This window comes from Rhincodon typus, chromosome 5 (assembly GCF_021869965.1).
Source record: "Rhincodon typus isolate 14 chromosome 5, sRhiTyp1.1, whole genome shotgun sequence".
NCBI classification, from domain to species: Eukaryota; Metazoa; Chordata; class Chondrichthyes; order Orectolobiformes; family Rhincodontidae; genus Rhincodon; species Rhincodon typus.
Window position 1 is genome coordinate 30,982,024 of NC_063336.1, and position 18,297 is coordinate 31,000,320.

At 39.2% G+C, this 18,297-nt stretch overlaps 1 protein-coding gene across 1 annotated transcript in view; it reads right to left on the bottom strand.

The window, feature by feature from the left end:
- The window catches only part of LOC109928206 (pleckstrin homology domain interacting protein), a 183,896-nt gene that overhangs the window by 11,892 nt on the left and 153,707 nt on the right, over positions 1-18,297 (bottom strand). Inside the window, exons 30-37 of the mRNA XM_048596719.1 lie at positions 16,675-16,736; positions 14,609-14,764; positions 9,860-9,980; positions 8,383-8,508; positions 5,868-5,934; positions 3,884-3,937; positions 2,843-2,992; positions 323-475 (exon numbers count right to left, since the gene is read on the bottom strand). Coding sequence (XP_048452676.1) covers positions 323-475; positions 2,843-2,992; positions 3,884-3,937; positions 5,868-5,934; positions 8,383-8,508; positions 9,860-9,980; positions 14,609-14,764; positions 16,675-16,736 — 889 coding nt within the window. The remainder of the gene's footprint in view (positions 1-322; positions 476-2,842; positions 2,993-3,883; positions 3,938-5,867; positions 5,935-8,382; positions 8,509-9,859; positions 9,981-14,608; positions 14,765-16,674; positions 16,737-18,297) is intronic.

Below are 18,297 nucleotides of genomic sequence, written 5' to 3' on the forward strand. Positions count from 1 at the left end.
CAGCATCTTTTGCTGCTTGGCCTGCTGTGTTCGTCCAGTCCTGCACCTTGTTGTCTCGGATTCTCCAGCATCTGCAGTTCCTACTATCTCGAGTGATTATTTTAGCCATGTTATATTTTTATTAGTTTATGAATAACAGAAAGATATATTTGGACTTTGGTTGCAGCAATGTCCTCAAAAGTAAATGTAATTTTGTATTTTATCCACAACTAAGAGGCCAAAAATGCAAAGCACACACTAATTTCTTAAGTATCGATCAACGACACATTCTGACTTTCTTATTATTTAGGTTTGCCCATGTGACATTTAACTGTTAGCTTACCCTTGACTTTTTGCTGGGAGTATAAGACTTGGAATTACTAAAAATAAGGCGCACATCTTTACGCAATTCCAACGGCGTCTCATAATTTCCAGCTTCCAGTGTCTCCTGAACTGTTCCAAAATCCATCGGTGTATCTATGATATCTCTATAATCCTGAAAGAAAAGATGCTTATAGAAATAAGACTGCTAACAATGAGAAATGAAGGTAAAGGTTAAGAATGTGAAAATGATCTAATGGACCAACGTGATTATTTTCCCATGCTGAAATGTGTCCAACTAATTTCTTCACCAATTTCCAAATTGATTTGTAGAAACATAAATAAAATTGCACAAGCATTTGATGGAAATAAACTTGCAGCGTTACAGGGATCCAGAAGGGGAATGGGTACTGACTGGAGTGCTTAACAGAGAGCTGACATGGACTCTCTGTGCTGAATGGTCTCCTCCTTTGCTGCAAATTACATTAAATTTCTGCTAAGGCTGCAGCAGCTGATGGTCAGAATCCCTGACGTGTTTCCTGCTGTTGGTCTATGTCTCATGATGGTAATTGTGAATGTGTGTAAAAATGTATAAAGTAAATGGACACAGAAAATGCGAAAAACACTCAGCACGACAAACAGCAACTGTGGAGAGAAAAAGGTGAAGTTCAAGGTTGAGATGACCTTTCAAACAACCTGAAACATTAAAACTATTTCTCTCCACAGATGGTGTCAGATCTACTGAATGCTTCCAGCACTTGCTTTTATTCCAGAATTCCAACTTTGGAAGTATTTTGCTTTTGCAGCATTAACATAAGGTACCCAGTAATTCTCGGTCATACATAAGTGACATTTTTAAAATAAATTAAGAAAAAAGTCCAAACACTGGAAAGCAGAAACAAAAATAGTTGGTATAGTAGGCCACAGATAAATTAATATCTGAAGAGACAGATTAATGTTTCAGGTGGGACAGTAACTTATTTTACCCTTTTCTTTTACTGATAAAATTCAATTGCATGTTCTTTCCAATATGATATCTACTTGTCTGAATTCCTTGGTCAGATCCTGTCGCTTGGTCACAGTGATAAACTTACTCCAGGATAGATTTTTCTCAACTACGTAAAATCTCAGCCAATAAACCACAAGAACTACCACACATAGATAAGGTTACTTTCCACAAGCTTCCATATATGGTTACACAAAATTTTCTCTCACAACTGGTCTACTTATGTCAAATATGGTGATTTTATGCTGCATTTCATCAGCTTGACCTTTAGAGTTGGAAGGTTTGTTAATTCGCAAAATTTTGGGGAGACAGGAGCTGAATGGCCGTGAAGAATGGTTTAAAATACTGATCAATATACAAATAATGATACAATTTCAACAAAGATCAATACTGGTGTTTCATCTGGATTTTATGTTTATGTTGTTTTCAGCAAACAGAGTTTGGTTTAATGTCTGCCATTTATCAGTTCACACAATATTTTGAAATATGCGGCCCTGACTATACCTGTCTGATTATTCACAATCCTGCAAATTTCTGTGTTTCTCAAAAATGACAATTAAAGTTTGCCATGAACCTTTTGATTTCTCTTTTCAATCAATGTGCAGCAATGGGCTATGGATGTTGCTGGCTTGCTCAGCCCTAATTTCCCTTTGGAAGGTGATCCAACCTCTTCAATCACAAATAGGTAGGGAGGTCCAGGATTTTGCCAAGTGACATTGTATGGACGTGATGGGCCGAAGGTCCTTCTCCCATGATTTCTATGACAATGAAGCAAAGGTGATTATATTCTGAAAGCAGACTGGTCTGTGTTTTGGAGGGAAATTTACATGTAGTGCATCTACTTGCCTGCTGCTCTTGTTCTTCTACATGATTGACATTAGGACTTTGGGACATGCTCCTGAAGAACATGTGGGGACTTCTTGCAGTGCATCTTGTAGATGGTACCCACTGCTGCCATTGTGCATTGATTGTTCAAGCAGTGAATGCTTCAGGTGATGGGTGAGGACCCAAATGGATGGAGGAGTGCAGGAGACAAACAACAGGTAACTATAGGGCAGTAAACTGTGCAGCTCCCAGATCTGAATCTTCCTGCAAGTTAGCCAAATTCTGAATTCGAATAGCTCTGCCCCGAACCAAATCTAGCACTTTGCAAACAGCACAGGAAACTTCAAAGATGTGTCAACTTTTAAACCCAGGCCATATAAAGAGTAACATGTGCATGTTATGGAAGGGAGAGCTCCACTTTGGGGAAAGAGATAATAATGTATAAAGATCTGGCATGTGATTTATTTCAACAGTAATTAGATGCAGATCAACAGCAAAGCCTCTAGCAAAACAGGGACAAGATCCGATCCCTACACCCAATTTTAAAGTCTGCACTCCCAGAATTATGTAGCACCTTTCTGTGAGCAGTCTCCAATACTTTCCTTTGTCTAGCTTTTCAAAGCACCCTGTTAAAATACCTTAGTTACTTTAAAAAAATATTCAGTAATGTAAAAAATGTATAAATAAATGTTTTATCAAGTATATACATACGGGATATTGAAATAAATCCACAGGCCGACGGAAAGGCTCCGAATCTTCACACTGAAAGATTAAATGCAGCAGCTCTCTACAGCGCACCTTCCAGGCATTAATATCATGTGACCGGACACGATTACGCTGCGTCCTCCTCGGCTGGTATTCCTGGACTCCCCAAAATACAAGAATTAAAAGCTTATTCCCACAACAAATGCAAGAGATTTTTCAAAGCAAAAAAAAAAATGAAATAAAATATAGGAAATTCTCAGCAGGTCAGGCAGTATCGATGCAGAGTAAAACAGAATTAGCAGGCTGTATTATATGCTGAGCTCAGGCTCCTCGCACTCCAGCCTCTACTCGACTGCTTCGCCCCTCTTTAAACCTTGGGCTGATTGCCAAGAGGCAACAAAAATAATGAATGCAAGAAATTTGGAGATAAACAAAGGTTGTTCACTTCATTTGAGTCAATCGCACTTTAATATGCTTTACTGGCTTGAACATTTCCTGCTTCTATTTCAGATTTCTAGGAGTGATTTGCTTTTGTACATACGATTAACCACATTCAGATGCTTTATCTGTCCCTGTGGAAAGCTATCTAGCTTCCATGAAACATCTACTCCGGACAGCATAACTAAGAACAGATATTAACGTTACTGGCTTGACCTCATGTTTATGCTCTCTATGGGTAACATGTTGCAGCATGAATGTCTGTAATTTCAAAGAGAGCCTACTTTTATCCGTGACCCATATTATACCATGCTGAAAAATAATGAATCAAGAAATTTGGAGATAAACAAAGGATGTTTATTTCATTCAAGTCATTCGCACTTTAATATGCATCACAGCTAAAATAGAGGCTAGTTTCACAATTAGTAGACTGACTACTTCTTTAAAAAGCAATACTTTGACATTTGTTCAGGTATTTTATAGGTAATGCGCATTTTTTTCCATCCCTAAAAGAAAGCAAAGGTAAACAAAAATACATTACACGAGCTGACGCAGGCTTATATATGTACATGCTCCAGCTTCTGTTACACAGGACTCAGATCAGATTACCTTCTTATTCCTGGTAGAGGTTCCTGGAACATCAGAATTCTCTGCTTCATCATCCTTTCAACCAGAACAGAACAATGTAACACAAACATTACAATTAGAAAGAACTTATTAATGACACAATGTGGATAATTATTGAATGTTACTATGTGACAAGTTCTCATTTGCTGATTGACTTCATCCTGGAGTTTTAAAAGAGGAGGCATTGAGGTAGAAGACGTGTTGGTTTTGGTTTTCCAAAATTAATTTGTGGGAGACAATGGCCTAGTGGTATTATCACGAGGCTATTAATCCAGAAACCCAGACAATGTTCTGGGTATCTGGGTTCAAATCTCACCACGGCAGATGGTGGAATTTGAATTCAATGAAAAGAATCTGGGGAATTAGGGGTCTAATGACGAACATGAACCCATTGTCGATTTTTGGAAAAACCCATCCAGTTCACTAATGTCCTTTAAGGAAGGAAACCTCTCATCCTTACCTGGTCTGGCCTACATGTGAATCCAGACTCACGGTAAAGTGGTTGACTCTTAATTGCCCTCTGGGCAATTAGGGATGGCTAATAAATATTGGCCCAGCCAGAGACTGCCTGCATCCCGTGAATGATATTTAAAAAAAATACATTTTGGTAAGGTTCCATTGGACCTCAAAATAGTGAAATATAACTCCTCTATACAGGAGGGATGGAGGCTTGAAGGGCCAAATGGTCTACCTTTGCTCCTAGTTCATGTCTGTACATTTGACAATATCATAGGTTTATTTAAGTTTAAATAATAGTTTTAAGTACTTTGTAAATCTCTTAAGATTACATTTTACGTTCATACTTATTGGTGAGTAAAGAATTAGGGCTTTATTCAAGGAATAAAATTCAAACAAATTCACAGCAGATTGATCAGTCTCATCAATAATCCATATTAAACTCTGCCTAAGTAAAGGCCTTTGCATTTAAGTAACACTGGGCTAGATCATGTTGGAGCAGCAGAGGCCCCACCGCAGGCCAGAAAGTTAAGGGCAGCCCTGCCTCGACCATTTCCAGGAGTCCCAAGCCAATTTTCTGGCAATCAAGTAATTGACTGCCTGTTGTTGGTGCTCCTGTTGATATGAAGATTTTGATCCTACAAGAGCAGCTAGTCCTTCATTTCCAGTAGTGCCACCCTGGGATTAAGCCAATTGAGGTCATGTCACCGGGGCCTGTCAGGCATGTCCCAGTGGATGGTGGGTTAGCACAGAATGTGGGGGAGCTGGGGAATGAATTCCGTGAGGCTCATCCTGGAATGATTACAGAGAGCCTATAGAGAGGGCCCTAGGTGTTACAGGACAGTCCTCCAATGTGGGTGCAGGAAGAAGCCCTTCGTTAACTTGAGTCTAAATCAATTGTTTTGTGGATGGTCATTCTCCACCAACCCCACTGCTAAGAGAATAATACAGTGCTAGCACGCCACACACAACCTCCCTGCTCAATTCTCCAAATGCCTCGACTTCCCAAAGACCCAATTAAAATATGCCCATTGTATGGAATTCTAATAATGCATTCATCTTCTTAGCACGTTAACATCTGTAGCAATTATACAACGGAGATTAGAGGTCATTTCTTCAGTTCCATTAGCACAACCAGTGCTCCAGAATCCAACTGCCCATTCGTTTATGCGGTACTGACATAACAAACTCTGATCTTATCCTGGTATAAAAGGCAAACATTGGCACTTCAATAGTAACCATTAGTATGGACAGTAATCATCAACAGGAATGCTGACAAATTTATTTTCTCCTGTGGCACCAAAGATGCTGAGGTCAATTAATCTTGCCAACTACTGCCCCTGATGAGATCAGTTTAGCATCCTTATCCTCAACGAACATTGTAGTAATCCTATGTAAAATACACCATGCAACTGATGGAACTTATATTTTTAAACGTAGTTAAAGAAACTACTTTGTCAGATTTCAGCCTTTTAACATCACTCTGTTCAATTTCTCAATCTTATTTTACCTCATCTGACATCATTTTCTTCTTCAAGTTATTGTAGAATGGAAGGATGTCAGTAGAATTCTGGTCTCTGCAACAATAAAAAGAAAAATGTAAAAGAGACAATATCGCACTTTTCATGAATTCCAGATATCCCAAAGTAATTTAAAACTAATGAAATACTTTTCGAAGTGTATTCACTGTTGCAATGTACAAAATGTGTGAGCCAAATTACAAATAGCAAGCTCCAAAAACAACGTTAGTGACTAGATAATCTGTTTATTTTTTGAAAAGCTGTTTGAGGGATTAATATTGGCTGGGATGCCAGGGATAAGTCTCCCGCTGTCTCTCCAAATAAGATCATTGACTGAAACAGCAAACGTGTCATCTGAAAGAGGCACCTCTGACAATATGACACTTGGTTTTGGGGTTCAAGAACTGGAGACAAGACTTGAGCTTTATAACTCAAAAGCTGAGAATGCTACCACCTGCTACAAAAATAAATGAATGTGACTGGTTGAATCTCTGGATATGTTTAAAAGGCCTTTCCATCAACCAAAGGACTACCAGCAGTTCATAGTTATCACTGGAAAAGGAATAATAGCAAGGAAATGACAGTTTATAATTGTTTGTAGCACCAGTGATGACATATCATTTCCATTTTAAATCTTAAGATCTCATAAGTACCCTAATAACATTATGGCACTACATCACTTTATCAAAGAGTACAAGTTTAATTAATAGGTTGGATTTATTTTATTATATTTGTATTTAATTATGAGAATTACAACAAAAATATTTAAAATATTTAATATAATTTGTGTATTTTAATATAATGATGTACAAAAGGAAATATAATTTTCTAATAAAGCACCGACACTGGATAATTTTCAGTGAGCTTTTTTGTTGAAGGAATTAACATGCATGAAGTTCGTCTTACTATAGTCAAAGACCAGACCCCCAAGATTTTATTATGATCTGGTTAAGGACCAGTAATATTTTGTAGAAAAATAGTCTTAATACAGAATCCTGGGTACTTACAATTATAATAGCTACAAAAGAAAGTAAACTTTGATATGCAAAGCCAGGCCAGCAAACAATCTACAATATCTATCTTATACCCAAACATGTTGAATTAACACCAAGTAAATATAGCTTCACAGGCAATCCAAACATACTAATCTGTACATTAAATGCCACATGTGACCAAGGCCACAGATTTGTCAGCAACCTATGGTGATGTAAATAATCACAGAGTCAAGAAAGTCTTGTTAACACTCTGTCATTCTCCTGAGGGATTTCACATCTTTATGTCTTATGTCCAAAGCACAGATTCACAGGTACAATTTCAGATCTTTAGCCAGTCTGAGCACAACACCATTGCATGAAAGGGTTGCCTTTACCTCAATGGCGAGCAGCAGAAAGAAGGTGACTTCAACAGCCCACAATGGCAGTCATATCCTGATGCCTGGTGGGGCCATCCCTCAGTGTGGCAGTCTTGTCCAAGTGGGGTGGTCCTGGCCTGGCATGGAGGTCTTCTTTGGCAGCTCCCAGGTATTCCAGCAGCCCAGTGTGAAGGTCTAGTCCCGGCGCAGAGGTCTCGTCTTGGCATGGAAGTCTTATCGTGGCTTTAGAGGCAGCTTCCAGGTCTTCCAGCAGCCAGCGTGGAGCTCTAGTCCTGGTGTGGCAGGGCAGTCTTGGCCCAGACCTGCGTGAGGGTCTCGGCTCAGTTTTCCAGCGTACCCCAAATCCAGGAGACATTAACTGAACGATGATGAACTTCTATTTCTTTTTCCTCCTTATTTATGGCTTCTGTCATCAATTTAGGTGCCGCCGTATGGCAACTTATAAAACCTTTCACTGATTTTTTGGTAAAAATACACGTGACAATAAATTGTTGTTCTATTCTAGTTCAGAGGCACAGCTTCTGCACCTCAGCTGCAGCAAATGGCTTGCTCAGCTTTTCTTCAGTCTCAACCCTGATTCTTGACTTCAACTGAGGGCTCTAAGGGCTTCTCTCTACCCTTACTGCCTGCAGCCAACTAAAAACAGCTGTTCTCTGTCTGTTGCCTCTTCCTCTCCAGGTGGTCTCTCATCTCTATGGCACAGACTCCCTTTTATACTGCTGTATCATGCCATTCTCACTGTACAGGTGCACAGTTTCCTATAAATGGCTGGATCCTTCATCTGTAAAATAAACCTTGGACAGTGCATGCATAGCCTGAAATATGCTACATTCTGTGTAGGGTCCAGAACTTTCCAGCCTGTTTGAAAATGGAGTTCTTGCTGGAGTCTGGAACAAGGTAAGTTCATGTTTCATGAAGCTTTATCACATCTGAATTTGAAACACCATTCAGAGGCAAACCCCAGCAGCTATGCTTGAATTTTGTTTAAAAAAAAATCCTGCAGTACATTTTCTTACTTAGGATGTGAAATTCATACAATCAAGTAGCGAATCACAGTCATATTTCGCATCAAAGTGTTGGATTAAATAAAGGGAAGGAGAACTTAATTCTGTTTGGAGGAAAGAAAAACTTACTTTATGAACTGCAGGAGAACATCGATGACTAATTTGGCGGATCTAACTATAGGGCTTCCAGGTTCATTGAAAGTCCGTGCATTGTGTTCAATATATCGTACCTCCCACATCAAGGATGACAAACGTCTGAAAAATAATACCTTCACTTTACTTAACCATACTAAGCTTGTACAGCAATTACAGAAGGATACCAGCAATGCGTGGGTAGGGGAAGATATGATAGAATATGTTATATACAATCCAGCATGTGGAGACTACTGCACCCAGCATAACATCCATCTAAATGAGAACTAAAATAAGTTTCTATTGACTTTTGATCATGTCATCCTTCACAATACCGATCAGTATGAAAGCTGAGAGTCAGGACTGAAATAAATTAAGGAATAAACAACCAAAAAATAATTAAGTGAAATATCATTCATTGAATAGGTCTATTCATTTAAGGAATGCAACAAAAAGAGGATAAGTGTCTTTCATTCTAAATTTCTGTTGTATTGTATTATATGTAACATAAAGTTGACAGAAGATCATGTTAATGTCTGCATCTAAAATCTCAATGTTAACTACCAGAAATGCAAAGCTCCATGGCAGGTGCACGAATTTGCAAAATTTAACTGTATAAATCATTGTATCCGTCATTCAGACTGCGCTGCAAATTCTCCACAGCAGATGCACCATTACCACTTCAATACATACTGAAAAATAATATGGAATAGACTACAGTATCAGCCCAGACCGTATGCTTAAATCTTATTTAGGATCTTAACAAGCTTCTGGTTGAATGCCAGAATGCCACCGCTCAGCTATAGATGACACCAATGTTCTTTCTGAAGAATGACATTTAGTCAACAATAATTAAAAGTACACACTGCCAATGAATTTGTTCATTTTACCCAAGTTAAAAATTGAGAGACTGTTTTGAACAAATGCAATTCTATTTTTCTTTCTCTAATACTGATCACAGATGACAAAATTTAAGGGTTTTTCAGACAGCAGTTTCCCCCCTTCAATAAACTACTTGGATATGGGCATTTCCCATCCACTGCCAATAGCACTTTTAAGTATTTTTAACTTCATAAATCTGTCAATCATTGCCCTAATTGAGTGGGAAAACAAAGCTGAGTCAGTGCAGAAGAATTCACCCTTTAACTTTTTCTTTCTTCCATCTGTCTAACAGCAGCTTAAAGACAACACAGTGCAACTTCCTGCTACTAAATTGAGATAACGTTTGAGAAACACAGCATGAGCTTTTGATCAGTTATTCCACACTCTGGTGCGTAAACTTTGTTGTCCATTTGGATATGCTGCTGCAAATCCAGAAATGAGTTGTTTATTCCAACTGAGAAAGAATCTTTTGTTACATTATTGTCCTTCCTCTGAAACGAGTAGATCACCAACTCATCAACATTGTAACAGCACATGTGGATTAGCACTGCACCTTTATTCCTGCTCTCGAGTAAATAGTGTGTAAACTCACCTGTAAAACCTATTCTCCACCCTCTCTTTAATTGTGTTCAGGTCTGTAGGATAAGCCACTACCGTACAATATAAAGGATAAGCCTGGAGATCCACGGGTGCCACAAATGGAGCAGCAATATCTGAAATGAGATTGTAAAAGTTCAAATAATTTGTAACTTAAAAATTATGATACTTGTGGAGAGGGGGCAGGGAAGATTTACTACAATTAGATCAGGGATGTGCAACTTCAGTTACATGGAGAGATTGTGGAGGTGGGATGGTTCCCACTGAGTATTGATAATTAAGGAAAGGTTTAATAGATGTGTTCTAAGTTACAACAGAGTTTGATGCTATATAAGAAAGCTTTTCTGCTCCTATGATGCTGCTTGGCCTGCTGTGTTCATCCAGCCCTGCACCTTGTTGTCTCGGATTCTCCAGCATCTGCAGTTCCTACTATCTCTCACAAGATCGGTAACCAGGTCTGGCTGCATATGCATGCATATGAACTTCTGTGTTATCTCAGGAATTGGACACGGAACTAAACACTGCATAATCATCAGAGAACATTTCCACATCTTACTTAAGATAGAGGAAATTAACTTAAGTATCTGAAGGTGACTGGGTCTGGGACACTATCTGAAGAACATTTGTAATTACGTCCTGGGACTAATACAAATGACCTCCATTAATCAATGATCATCCTTTATTCTAGGTCTAACTCAACTACAGAAATGCTTTGTGAGGTTGTTGACTGCTCGCCGAGGCAGCTTGTTTTCATTCAGCTGTTTCGTCACCATGCTAGGTAACATCCTCAGTGAGGCCTCCAATGAAGTGATGTTGTTCCACTCCACTTGTAATTTATACTGTTAGGTCTGTTATTGGTAGTTGTGTCATTTCCGGTTTTGTTCTGTATTGGTTTGTATATGGGGTCCAATTCTATACGTTCATTGATTGCATTATGGGCTGAGAACCATGCCTCTAGGAATTCCCGTGTGTGTCCATGTTTGGCTTGGGCTACTATAGTTATGTTGTCCCAGTTAAATTGATGGCCTCCATTATCTGAGTGTACTGAAATTAAGGAAAGTTCGTTGTGTCATTTTGCTGCCAGCTGATGTTTGTGTATTCTGAAGGCTAGTTTCCTTCCTGTCTGTCGGGTGTAATGCTTGTGGCAATCGTTGCATGGTATTTTATAAACCACGTTTGTTCTGCATGTTGTGGGAATGGGGTCTTTAATACTTGTGAGTGTTTGTCGTAGAGTGGCTGTGGGCTTGTGTGCTATCATGATTCCTAGTGGAATCTTGTTGTCAGTTCGGACAGTTTCTCGATGTAGGGCAGTGTGGCCAGTGTGTTAGGGCGTACTATTTAGTAGGCACCTGCAGATGAAGGTGTGGGGATATGCGTTCATAGCGAAGATTCTGTATGGGTGCTTTTTCTCTTTCCTGAGTAGTTCTGGTGTGTCGCAGTGGGTGATGGCCCATTTAAATAGTGTCCTAATACAGAGGAAGGGTCACTGGACCCGAAACGTTAACTCGGTTTTCTCCTCCATAGATGCTGCCAGACCTGCTGAGCTTTTCCAGCAACTTTGTTTTTGTTCCTAATACAGATTTGTTTGTGGACGTTGGGGTGGTTGCTGTGGAAGTTGAGGATTTGGTCAGTATGGGTTACTTTCCTGTATACTTCGGTTGTGAACTCCCTGTTGGTCATACGCTCAACTCTGACATCCAAAAATGGAAGCTGATCATTGTTTTCTTCTTCTCTCATGAATTTAATCCCAGCGAATACTTTGTTGATGAGGTGGTGGGTCTCTTCTAGTTTGGTGCGTTTAATGATGACAAATGTGTCGTCCACGTACTGGATCCAGTTTAGGTTGAATACAGGGGAGGGTGGTGTGTTCTAGTCTTTGCTTGACTGCCTCTGCAATGAGTCCTGAGATCGGTGACCCCATGGGTGTGCCATTGATCTGTTTGTGTACTACACCATTAAAGACAAAGTGTGTGGTGAGGCATAAGTCTAGTAGTTTGATTATGTTGGCATTGCTGATGGAGCTGCTGGTCTGTGTTCCTGCTTCCCCTAGTAATGTGGCCAGTGTTTCTTTGGCTAGTGGGATGTAAATTGACATCAATAATGCTGTGACATCAAAGGATACCATAATCTCATCGTTGCTGATTTTTATATTCTTGAGGGTATTGAGGCATTCTTGGGTTGAGTGGACGGAATGGGGTGATCTGTCGACTAGGTGTTTCAGTCTCTGTTATAGGTCCTTGGCCAGTTTGTGTGAAGGTGTGCCCGGTAGGGAGACATGCTTCTGTGGGGGATGTCTGGTTTGTGTACTTTAGAAAGTCCACAGAAACGGGGGTTGTTCGTGCCTTCTGGTTTCATTCTCATGTAATCCATCTTGGTTATCTGTCCTGTATCCTTTAGTTTCTCCAGGGTCTGAGTGATCTTATCACCTGGCTGCGGTGTTGCGTCTATTGCCACCTGTTGGTAAGTGTTTGTATCTGCGAGCAGCGCCTGTGCTTTCTCAACATAGTTTGTTCATAACAACAGTGATGCGCCCTTTGTCAGTTGGTAGGATTATAATGTTCTTGTCTTTCTTTAGTTTATCTAGTGCTTTTCTCTCTGCTGTGTTCCGGTTGTCCCATTCATTCCTTCGGTTTAGTGTGGGGATTATAGTTTGTCGGATGGCTTGTTGACAAACAAGGGGACACAGTACGCCCTAACACACGGGCAACACTGCCCTACATCAAGAACATGTCAGAACTGACAACAAGACTCCTACGACCACTAGGAATCATGGTAGTACACAAGCCCACAGCTAATGTACGACAAACACTCACAAGGATTAAAGACCCTATTCCCACAACATGCAGAACCAACGTAGTTTACAAAATACCACATAACGACTGCCACAAACATTACATCAGACAGACAGGAAGGAAACTAGCCATCAGAATACACAAACATCAGCTGGCAGCAAAATGACACAACAAACTCTCCTTAATATCAGTACACTCAGACAATGAAGGCCATCAGTTTAATTGGGACGACGTAACCATAGTAGCCCAAGCCAAACATAGACACGCACGGGAATTCCTAGAGGCGTGGTTCTTCACCCATAACGCAATCAACAAACGTACAGAATTGGACCCCATATACAAACCCATACAGATCAAAACTGGAAATGACACTACTCACCGTAATGAACCGGTCAGTATAAATTCCAAGCGGAGTACAACAACATCACTTCATTGGAGGCCTCACTGATGATGTCACCTAGCATGGTGACAAAATGTCTGAACGAAAACAAGCCAGCTTGGCGAGCAAGTCAACAACCTCACGCACAACCCAAGCTACAGATCTTTGTTAAAACCTTAAACTGAAATGCTTTCTATCTGTTCCTGTTGACATCAATTTTACAAGGGTCCCTAATGTCCTACTCAGTGAAATGCTGTCTTGGTGTCAAGGACAGTAAGCTTCATGTCATCTCTGAACATGATTCTATCGCCCACCTTTGCTCTGATGCTACAGTAAGTGCAGGAGCCTAGTGAAACCTAAACTGAACATCAGTGAGGAGGCTAATCAATACCACTGTCAAATATACCTTCCATTACTTTGATGAGGATTGAGAGTATACTAGTGGAGCACTAAATGATAGAATGGACTTGTCTTGCTTTTTATGGACAGGACATACTTGGAGAATTTTTCACTCTATCCAGTGCTGGGGCACAAGTTTTCAGAATTTTGGCTGGGATGTTGTCAAGAGTCCTTAGCCTTTGTCATATATGGAACTTCAATCTAATTCATTAGTTGAGACATACCTTTGCTCTCTCCACAGAATATTGCAAGTGCTGTTAGCATGCATTTATGGGATCTTCACCAGTATGACAAACTACTTTCAAGAATGCTTGGTTCTGTTCCTTACATATTGTCCTACATTTTTCACTGATCATCTGGCTTGTTGTTAATGGAAAAGCAAGAGATATGGCCAAAAGGTTACAGATTGCCATGGAATATAATTTCACTGCTGTTAATGGTTCATCCCAACTCATGGATGTCCAATTTTGAGCTGCCTGATTTGTTTTGACTTTAACACATTTAGCACAGTGGTAATGTCAAAATGGAGTATATACTCGAGAGTAAAAACTGAACTTCAATTACATAATATTGTGAAGTGGTCAGTTGTATCAATACTGTCGCAAGAAGTAGTTGGTGAGGATGAGGTTTATTCCTCGTGGTAGTTTTCTCACCATCTGCTATAGGCTCGGTTTGACCGATCAATCAGCAAAAGCCAACCACTATACATTCTGTACCCCTGTTCCCTCAATGCTTCTTCCAGCTGGTATTCAGGAAAAGCACTGATTCATCAGCTAAAGGAAGCCAATTAGCAAGAGGTTATTTTCAAAAAATAACAAAAATTCTGAATACTTCAGGTATCGTTCTTCAGAGTTGAGCCAGGAATCACAATATATTTTTGATTTTGATGGTGAATCAAAAGAATCAGAGATTTCAATCACCTCAAGTCAATGTCAAATGGTTACTAATTAGTTACAGAGGCACTATTAGAAGACTGGTAAAGAAAAAGGCATTGAATTTTTTTGTGCAGGATCTAGCTAGTACCATGCAGACATCTGGTACATGGAGAGTGGGGTTATGAAGAAAACGTGAACTTAATTCAAAAGGACACCTAAGAATTTGGTCAAAGCTTCTTGTCCAACTGAACGTTCGACTTTAATTTAGTTAATTCAGGTTTTCTTGGATAAGAACGTACCAAGAGTTATGAGCTGACAGATCCCATTATAAATTCTATCGCATTCATCATCTCTCTTTCTGCAGCCCCATTCTCCTTCCTGAGATTTGTACAGCTGTATCTTATGATCGGCAGCAGTCAAGGGAACACTTGATCCAGGTTCTGTGGGGAAAACAGCTGAAATACAATAAGCACAGTTAATCCAAAGGAAATAATATGATGACATAGTCTCATTAATGAAAGGTTAAAGCTAGCCAAACCCAATTCAGATAAAGTTTATGACAAGCTTCTCTCTCTTCTTAAAAAAAAACAACTAGCTACGAGTAGCTGGACACACAGGAGTGAAATGAAACTCCTTCCAAGTTTTGAATGTTTAATAAGGTCACCCCTCAATTTTCCATATTCTAAATAAAACAGCCCTAACCTACTCAGAGTTTCATGATAACTATACCCCCCTATTTCTTGCATTATCCTTTTAATTTTTTTTGCCAATGCTCCTACATCGTTTTTTTTATAATATGGACACCAGAACTGCACATAGACTATTTTCACCAGAATTTGTCTGTATTTCAGTTCTGTTCCTCTAGAAAAGGTCCTTTTGTTTGCACTTTTTATGGTTTTATTAAACTGTGGATTAGCACAGCAGGAAGGCAAAACAGTAAGGAGACACAATGGGACTAAATGGTTACAGCACTACAGGAGGTAGAGAATGGTGAAAGGAGTCAGGCAGCCAGGTTTTACCCACAACACCAACCCAAAATACAGACAGCAGTTATCAATGCCTTTTCCAAACAAAAAGCATAAAGAAAATGCAGACAGCATTGAGGAAGATATCAGGGATGAAAACATAATAAATTTAAAAAGAAAAGTAATAAAGAAAAAGGGAGAAGTAACAGAAGACAGGGAAAGAAACAGCAACATGAAGACATTGGATAACTGAGAAAGACCATATAGTCCAACTTGTCATGTGCACTGCTACACATAACATTTATTTTGCAATGCAATGGCTATGATTTAAGACTTCATTCTTGGGCTAGGATATATCGATGAAGCCTTACACAGAATAATTATTTGACCTTCTTGTGTAATATTAAATAATTTTGGAGAAGAATCGAATAGAAACTACCAAGGCTTGAGAAACTTACAAATCTTGCTCAGCTCTGTGCAAAAGTTATCAAATCCAAACTCAGAATTTTCAGAAGCTGAAATGTTCAATCAAAAACTATGGCAAGTAACTCACCTCCTGACTCCCCAAAGCCTTTCCATTATCTACAAGGCGCAAGTGAAAAGTGTGATGGAATACTCGCCACTTTTCTGGATGGATGTACCTCCAACAACACTCAAGAAGCACGACACCATCCAGGACAAAGCAGCCCGCTTGATTGGCACCACATCAACAAGCATCCAGTCCCTCCACCACCGATGCTCAGTAGCAGCAGTGTGTCCTATCTACAAGATGCACTGTAGAGAAATGAAAACACCATGCCCTGCAACTTCCCGTCCAAGCCACTCACCACCCTGACTTGGAAATATATTGCTGTTCCTTCACTGTCACTGGGTCAAAATCCTGGAATTCCCTCCCTAAGGGCATTGTCAGTCAATCAATAACAGGTGGACTGCAGCAGTTCAAACAGGCAGCCCACCACCACCTTCTCAAGGGTAATTCAGTATGGACAATAAATGCTGGTCAGCTAGCTACACTCATATGCCATGAATGAATAATCAATATAAAAACCCAATAAACATAACAACCTACACAAAACATTGTACAAAGTATGGAGATAGACAGCGGTTCCATCTAGGCTTCATTTTGTATAAAATACCTGGCCATTGCTTATACATTTTGGAACTCTAAAAACAAAATCGTTGCCCAGATGCAAAAACAGCAACTCATGAAAGAGAAAAAAAGCACAGGAATGCAGATGATCACACACAATTCAATCATGAATGATTCTTCCAGTAGCATCTCAACACCAATTCAATTTATCAGTGTTCTCTATTATGGACGTACCAAAGATTTGACAAACTGTAAGTTGTAGTTAAAGCAAAAATATTCTGGGTGAATGCTGCATTTTCTCTGTACATACCATCAGGTGGTATCACTTCCATATCCCAAGGGCTCATCTTTTCAGTATCTCCGTTATCCCAGCTAGAAGTAGAAAGGCAAAATATAAGCTTCTAAAGACTGTACTAATAGTTACAAATCAAATTCTGAAATAGGTTGAGCTTAAACTGTAAACTTCATTGTAATCTCTAGAAATATAGGACTGTAGGAAAAGGAGTAGGCCAGTTAGCTCCTCGAGCCTGTTCTGCCATTCAGTGACATTATGTTTGATGTGCGACTTAATTCTGTATACTCATGAATGCCCTCCCCAGCAATTTGGGTATTATAAAATTGATTTTTGCATGAGGAATATTGATGTGTCTTGGAGTAAGGCTTGCCAGATTTAATATACAGTAGAAAATAGATACATTAGGCACCTTATTTTCTATCACACTGGACATTAAAACAGCAAATAAACATTCAAATAACATTCTGACAACTAATGGATCACTTAATGTTCAAACCTTATAAATACACATGATAAAAATTTAACTGCCAAATTTAGTTTGCACATGCACAGCTAAAGCAAAGGCACTTCTGGTGGGGGATGGGGCTGATATATGATCTCCTCAGTTAACCAGGTTGCTAAGGAGCAGAAATGAAACAGTCATGGTGGTGATTTACAGCAAAAGCCAACAGCAACCATGTCCATAAAAGCAATTCAGCTTAACTATGATAGTAATCTCCCACAATATGCATCTTCTGTTCTCCTATTTAAATTTTGCCTCAAGATCCACTTGCACATACTCAGACGACATTATGAAATATATTTGAAAATAATTCATACAGATTACTCTATGCACCTACAAAATAAGTAAAATGGATAAAAATCTTCCCTTGTTAACTTGTTGACCATTTTTTTAATGGTCTTAAAGGTGACAGCAAATGTATTCGCCCATGAACTTAATTCTGGCCAGTAAGTTTTCAAACACTGCATTTGCATTATTCACAGAAAAACCTGAAGGCAACAGTGTCTTCAGTATCAATCACTGCACACACTAGCAAAGAAGATTTGTCACAAGTTCATCCCTTGACACACAATTAACATAAGGCATTAAAAAAAGTAACTTCATGACCAGAATGATCAGGGTTTAAGTGGTAAACTGCCCTGTTGTATTCACTGCCAACACATTATGCAATCAGATATTCAGAACATGTCATACACCAATTTCTGTTTCACAAGCTATTTTTACCAATTCACTTTCACTTCCTTAGTCAATCTTCGAATATGACAATAACATTTCAATTTCATAATCAAAGGGTGCTAACAATCATACAAAAATAAACTGGGCAATGGTATCCCAATCTTTTCTCCAAATATATTGCATTATTAGTTACAAAAAAAAAATAAAATCTAAGATATTGTTGCAAGTTACGTATAGCTGTTTCTATAATCATCACTTTAATAAAAGCAACCAGGCATTTTGCATATATGGTTAATATGTGACCTAACTCTGTATACTCATCTTTGCCATCAATACGTTTGCTTAACAAAACTTAACAATTTAGCTTTTTAAACTTTCCCATTTGAGAAGTGAATTCCAAACTTTCAACACCCGTAGTATGTACAAGTGTTTACTAATGTCATCCCGAGACGTCTGGTTCT